The following is a 7,758-nucleotide window of genomic DNA, read 5'->3' on the forward strand; positions in this document are numbered from 1 at the left end:
GAGTACTTTCGTTATTTCAAATTCTGAATTCAACTCTAATTCAAGTGTAAACATATATCTCTAAGTTAGGTTATCTTTGGTCCCATAATTAATTCCAATTCTTGCGCACACAACCAAAAACATGGCGTAATTTTAGACAAAAAGTAACCTAAATTATAGGAGCTAGTGATTTTCTTCTTCTTTGTGTGTCACAACTTCCTCTTTTCTATTATAAAAAATAAGCTGCATCGTTCATCAAAAGAAAGTGCACAAACAAAACTCTGCAAAAATTGTCCTTCCGTAAATCTTGGATTGATTGCTTATATGATCATCAATTCAACTATATATTACGATATAACAAAATTACTTTTTTTTTTTAAAACTGTAAGAGAATTAATTTTATTAATCACTCACAATTTCTTTTAGAAAAAAACTCATGGTCATTTATAAGATATCTACATTTATACGTAAAATTTGAAAAGACTATTTTCTTCTACATTTATACGTGGAATCTGAAAAGACTATTTTCTTCTATTTATTTTGTAATTGACCAAGATCTTAATTCCTCGAAACTCATATATTGTTAAACGTGACTTTGTTACAACTTTATGTGGAGAGCTCTTATCCACAGAATTCTCCTATTAAAGTAGCGGATTAAAACTTAAAAGTAGCGAATAAAGAAGCAATATATAGGACAATAAATTCCAGCAGCCTGCAAGAAATGCTAAGCCGACCTATTTTGTATCTGGCTAATCGATTAAACCTCTATGATGAATATCGTACAATGTTTCACAAATTAATGCTCATAAAAACATGATCCAAACTCCAAGTCACGAGGGAAAATTTATACTCCATATTTCAACACGGATAGTAGTCCCATTTTCTTCTATTAGATAGGTAGGTGCCAAACTTCCTAACTCTTATACGTTTTTCAGGAAAATGCAGCAAGCATTTTAATTTCGTCAATTACTCTAATAATTTATATATAGCGAACAAATTCAGAGGATCTTCTATTGTTCAAATTATCCTTAAATACAGTCAAAAGCTTCAAGTTGCTTCCAAAATTCCATCTCATGTCATCTTTTTCAAAAAGAAAATAAATCAAGTGCCATCCTATTTCATATAAGCTGTGAAAAAATGGCGATAGCGACGTTTCCAACGGTTGAAAAATGTACATCGATGCGTCGAGAGAAGGACACTGTTGTAACAGACTTGGATGGAACCTTACTAAGAGGTAGAAGCTCTTTTGCTTATTTCGCATTGGTAGCTTTTGGTGTTGGTGGGGTCTTAAGGTTACTCTTTCTTCTCTTAGCTTCACCTATTGCTGGAATATTTTACTATTTCATCTCGGAGTCTGTTGGAATTCAAGTTATTTTCTTTGCAACTTTCGTAGGGATGAGAGTTTCTGATATAGAATCTGTGGCACGTACAGTGCTGCCAAAGTTCTATTTAGAAGACCTTCATCCTGAGTCTTGGAGAGTGTTCTCATCGTGTGGGGAACGTTGTGTATTGACGGCTAGCCCAAGGATTCTCGTGGAACCATTTTTGAAGGACTATTTAGGGGTAGATATTGTTTTAGGGACTGAGATTGAGACATATAAAGGTAGGGCAACTGGCTTTGTTAAATCACCCGGGGTTCTTGTTGGAAACAACAAAGCTGACGCTCTTAAAAGTACTTTTGGAGAAACTCAACCTGAGATTGGCTTGGGTGATCGCGATACAGATATTCCTTTTATGGCATTGTGTAAGGAGAGCTATTACGTGCCACCAAAGCCAAAAGTAGAGGCGGTAAGTACAAGCAAGCTTCCCAAGCCCATTATCTTCCAGGATGGTCTCCTTGTCCAAAAGCCAACACCATTAATGGCTATTTTCATCATCGTATGGATCCCCTTCGGTTTCTTCCTTGCTTGCTTGCGAATTAGTGTCGGACTAATTCTCCCTGTGCCTCTTCACTATTATGCATTTTGGGTCACTGGCATCCGTCTCATCATTAATGGCATCTCGCCACTCCATATCAAGAAATACCAAGACCAATCAGGCGTTCTCTTTGTTTGCTGCCACAAGACTATTCTTGACAGCATTTTTCTCTCTGCATCGTTGGGTCGTCCTATTCCAGTCATTACATACTCTACTTCACGACTTTTTGAGATTTTTTCGCCCATTAAAACTATTAGACTCACTCAAGATCAAGCATTAGATGCTTCTATAATCAAACAATTGTTAAAAGAAAGCGATCTTGCAACTTTCCCTGAGGAGACTACAAGTCGAGGTCCATTTCTTCTTAAATTTTCGCCATCATTTGCTGAGTTAACTGATGAGCTCGTGCCAGTGGCATTGGAGACTAATAAAAATAAAATGAGCATGTTTCATGGCACAACAACCCGAGGATGGAAATGGATAGATGCATTTTTCTTTCTCATGAATCCACGTCCCACTTATGAAATTACATTCTTGAACAAGTTGCCACATGAGTTCACTTGCAAGTCTGGAAAATCAAGTCATGAAGTGGCTAGTTACATACAAAAGGTTATTGCTGAAACTCTTTCTTATGAGTGCACCACTTTAACTAGGAAGAACAAGTATATATAGTTGTGATATATAGTTGTGAAGGATCCTTGATTCAACTCTAAAAGTACAAAGGAGTTTTCATTTTGATTTTCCCTTTTAACAATGATAGTAAAAGATTACTTGCCCGAAATGTTATGAAAATAACGGATTTGTTGCTTAGTGATTCCGTATTACGTAACACATTATTTGAAAATAATGGATTTGTTGCTTAGAGATTTTGTATTACGTAACACATTATTTGTGCGTTGTACATTTTTAATTTGTACAAGTTTTGGGATTAATTGTACCAAATTTGGAATTGTTCATTCTCCAAATTACATTTTCCTTTGTTAGCATAAAAGGTACTCATATAAATTATACGTCGTACTTGCATTATTTTATGCGGGATTGAATGTGTAACAATGAACTTATTTAATGAAATGAAGTTTAAAACAACAAAATTACCATTAACAGATTAACTACAAGTGCACAACAACAAGATTACTCTCAACTAATGAACTTAAAATCTTTTTTCTCGTATGTAAGTCTACATCTATAAAGCTGTCAGAGGCTAATGAAGTAAATTGCTCCAGGTGGAAGCTCAACCCACAATTGAACTTTAACAAACGAAGACGTCAAATTCCAAAGCCTGTATGGACAAGCCTACAATGGTATTATAACAAGGAGCATTACCAACTCCAATTACCATATTATTTTCATCATGAAAAATATCTTCCTCGTAGAAAAATATATCATGTTGTGGATTGGATTGGGCTCAATATATACTTGTACAAAATTTTGTTGAAATTTTAATTTAGAAGATATGTAGGATATATATACACAGTGTTTACATTCATCACTGCACTATTTATGCATCCCACATTACATATTTACATATTCTTCGCAGCTGCTGATTGTGATGTCTTGATTCACAAATACATTTAAAGGGTTTAATGAAATAGGATAACTGTTAATAGTGGGTGTTGTAGAAGTAAAGCTATAGAGTGTAGCAGAAGGGAAGTCTGATTAGTTGCCGCATTTCTTTTTAAGCATCAGACATTTTGAATATTTTTGTTGGTCTTCAATCAAGCTTTTCAAACGACTGTGCATTAGCAAAAATATACTTCAACATTTACTCACAAAGGAGTGGGGATCTATATATACTATCTGTTTAATGATTCTTGACATGAAATCAATTAACTTATTATAACCATTTTTTCTCTCAACGGATAGATATCTACTGAAGCAATTTTCTTACACACGCCACCCCAATGGACCCGTCGGACGTTGCCGACAAGGCGCGTCTGGATGGTCAACACACTCCTCCTCATAGGGCGAGCCTTCCTATGGAGCAAATTACTGCAAAAAACTCCTATGCGCATGCAATTAGCTCATCCCCAAAATCGGCGGCCATGGATGTTCGACAACTCAAGGAATCGGTCAAAGCTACACATACCACTCATAATGGTGTTCCAGCTGTTATGTTTAAAGCCTCCGACTACTATGGAATCATGGCTGCTGAGTGTAGATTCACTATGCAGGTTCCTTAAACCAAGGCCTCAAATTGACATAATTTGTTCCAAATTTAAGAACTGATCACAATCAGAGGGTCAATCAAGATTGGGGTTTACGACAATTTCCTTGATTTTACAAATGAGGACTTCAATGTCGTATGGTAGAAGAGGGTTATCGAAATCAAGGGACAACAAATGTGGCTCCAAAAATGGTCGCCGAATTTCAAACCTGAGGAAGACTTGCTTATTGCTCTGGTATGGGTTCTACTCCCTAAACTTCCTTTTCACATGCACACTTGGCATTATGTTAAACAAATTGTTAGCTCTGTTGGTACTCCTTTGGAGATGGATGCGGTGACGAGAGGCAAAACTAGGCCAAGCATGGCCAAAGTTAGAGTGGAAATTGACCTGCTCAAGCCTCAACCGGACTCGGTATATGTAGGATTGATTCATGAAAATGTCCCACAAACCAGTTTTATGCAAAAATTAGAATATGAAGGAATCCCCAAATACTGTAAACACTGCAGAAAACTCAGGCATATGTTGGCAGATTGTAGAGTCTTAGAAAAAAAAAAGGGCTGCTGAAAAACTAGAAGCTGATAATATGGAAAAAAAAAGGGTGGACAAGATTAATAGTGACAATGGTTCTAGGAACATTAGTAACATAGAGGAAAAGTTCAATGACACTACTAATGTTGGAGATGTTGAGGATAAAATAAAGCAAATGCGTGATTATACCAAGAAGAGTCAAGTGTGTACTGAAGCTATTCAGGAGGCAGTCCCTAGTATCAAGGACAGGACCACCAACAAGAACATAAAAGGCAAAAGGAAGAAGCTCCCCCCAAAAAAAAAATCCAAAGTGCTTCTCAAGCCTAACTTTATTCAACAAGTTGGCAAGTGCAGGAACAAGAAAATCGTTCCTAAATCTGTTCTGAAAGACAGAGATCAGGTTGCTAATCCAATAGCTCCCATAAACGTAAACAATGATAATGATAAGGCCACTTCTAATATTCCCGTGAATCAAAATGATGACATACAACATGGGCAAAATGACCTTAACAGAGAAGAAGTGGATCAGAATGACTTAATCCAGCTAGGTAATACACAACAAGATAATGAATCAACCAATATCTGCAAAGAAAATATATGTAGTACCTGCAGCGAAAAAAAGCAGATATCACCCATTGAAGAGGATGAAACCGATCAGATTTTGGTTACATAAACTCAAGTAGATAATGCTTTGGAGAAGTCTGAAAGTATTCCTTCAGCGATTAAAAGCATGCAAGGCTTGAATTTGGTTGTTAACCTCAATTGTGATATAGCTCAGAAGCAGGAAACCAACGGCAAAAGTAAGAAAGAGACGAACCTTCAGATTGAGATGACATCTCCTAACAGAGTTATGGTGGTCGTCCCTGAGGAACAACTAAAATAACATCAAATTATAGAAGTAGACACAATAACTTCTCTCCTATTACTAACAGGAGAAAAAGGGACAAGAAGAGAGGTAACAATAAGAAAGAAAACAACTCCAATGCTGTTAGAAGAAAGGATAATAAAAAGACTGCTATCTAGTTTCCATGGTTAATCAATTTTTTGGAACATTAGAGGAGTATGGACAAAAAAAGCCAATCACAGGTTCAAGAATCTCATCAAATGTCACAAAGTTGATTTTGTTGCCATTCTGGAACCATTCTTGAATATGAACAATATTGAAAAGTATATGAAGTACTTCGGATTTCATCATAGTCTCTCCAACTTAAATGGACAGATATGGTTTTTTTGGGTTGGAAATTACAACACTTATGTTATTAACAATACTGATAACAAATCACAATAAAGATGCAAAACTTCAACACTAGTAAGGACATTTTCATCACTACTGTATATGCTAAGTGCGCCCCCTTGGAAAGGAAGGATCTCTGGGAGGATTTGGAAAGAGTTCACCAATCTATTCAGGGGCCTTGGTGTATCGGTGGGGACTTTAATGTCATACTTGATCCCGATGAAAAACTTAGTGGAAAACCACATAGAATGGCTAAATGTTTCAACTTTAGCAGTTGTATGAATGCTTGTCGAGTGTCAGATTTGGGATTCATAGGTCCTAAATTCACTTGGTGTAATAATAGAATTCCAAAAGAGAGAATTTGGAAAAAGGATTGACAGAGTTTTCATTAATGATGAGTGGGCAATCCTTTTTCAAACTAATATTGTCAGACACCTTCCTATAGTCTGATCTGATCATAGACCCCTCTTAGTAAAGTGCTATGATAGTTCTTAATGTAGGATTAAATACTTTAAATTTTTGGACTTCTGGGTTGATCAACCTTCTTTCTGGCAACTTGTTGAGATACTTGGAATGTTCATATCGCTGGAAATGCTCTATGGATTCTACAGCAAAAGCTAAAAATCCTCAGCAAGAAACTCAGCCACTGGTCTCGGAATGTAGTCGGTAATGTTTTTGACCATGTGAATAAATGGGAGACCAATATGTTAAATCTAGAAGAATTTGATCTGCTAAATACGAGTGATCTGAGCAGGGAAGAACTCAATAAAGGACAAGCTGAGTATATCAGATGGATGAACCTCCAAGATAATATTTTGAAGCAGAAAGCTCAAACACGATGGTTTGAGGAGGTAGACTCAAACACTAAATATTTCCATAGTGTTATTAGAGAAAGAAAAAGAAGATTCCAACTTCAAAGAATCAAAAACCACAGAAACAAATGGGTCCAAGGAAGTGACAAGATTGCGAAAACTGCAATCCATCATTTTAAAAAACTCTTCAACAGTCCTCATTATTTTAATGACTTTAAATTTGGAATTATATTAATCCTTGTATTACAGATGATGACAACAACAAACTCATTGCAGTACCTGATTTGGAAAAAGCTAAAGTTACGATTCGCAGTATGAGTGCAACAAGTGTAGCAGGGTCTGATGGATATTCTGGTATGTTTTTTAATAGTTGCTGGGATATTATTCAAGACGATATTAAGAACTATGTGTAGGATTTCTTTAGAGGAAAGAACTTGTCTAAGTTTTATTCACGTACTTGTCTGATTCTTATTCCTAAAATAGATTCTCCTTCTAATTTTTTTGAACTTAGACCGATTAGTTTGAGTAATTTCACTTGTAAAATTATTTCCAAAATCCTTTAGGCTTAATCCCCTGTTGGGTAGGATAATCTCTGATAATCAAAGTGGTTTTGTTAAAAGTAGATTTATCACTGATAATGTTTTACTTACTTAAGAGATTGCTCAGAGTATTAAGAAATATAACAAAGGCGGTAATCAAATAATGAAGCTTGATATGGCCAAGGCATATGATAAAATATCATGGAATTTTTTAATGAGTGTTTTGAAGAGGTTCGGTTTTTCTGGTATTTGGCTGGATATGATTTGGAGGATTATTGCCAATGTCTGGTATTCCATTCTCATTAATGGAACTAGAGTGGGGGGTTTTTAGCTCCTCCTATGGCCTTAAACAAGGTGATCCCCTCTCTCTTTCTCTCTTCATCATTGGCTCTAAGCTTTTATCTAGAATGCTGAACAATCTCAACTCCGATGAGAATTTTACTCCTTTCAGCATGAATCACAATGGTCGTATCATTAATCATCTAGTTTATGCTGATGATATAGTGATTTTTAGTGGGGTAACAATAAGACCATCAAACTCATTAAGTATCAAATCAAGAGGTACGAAAAAGCCTCTGGTCAGA

The 7,758-nt window shown here is 35.9% G+C and overlaps 1 protein-coding gene across 1 annotated transcript; it reads left to right on the plus strand.

Moving 5' to 3' along the window:
* Window positions 1-904: 904 nt before the first annotated feature.
* LOC107844989 (glycerol-3-phosphate acyltransferase RAM2-like) lies at window positions 905-2,754 on the plus strand. The gene has a single exon (XM_016689291.2). It carries the CDS (start codon window positions 1,117-1,119, stop codon window positions 2,566-2,568), a length of 1,452 nt encoding a protein of 483 aa, XP_016544777.1. The 5' UTR covers window positions 905-1,116; the 3' UTR covers window positions 2,569-2,754.
* The last annotated feature ends 5,004 nt before the right edge of the window (window positions 2,755-7,758 follow it).

The sequence above is a fragment of the Capsicum annuum genome, chromosome 10 (genome assembly GCF_002878395.1).
Source record: "Capsicum annuum cultivar UCD-10X-F1 chromosome 10, UCD10Xv1.1, whole genome shotgun sequence".
NCBI classification, from domain to species: domain Eukaryota; kingdom Viridiplantae; phylum Streptophyta; class Magnoliopsida; order Solanales; family Solanaceae; genus Capsicum; species Capsicum annuum.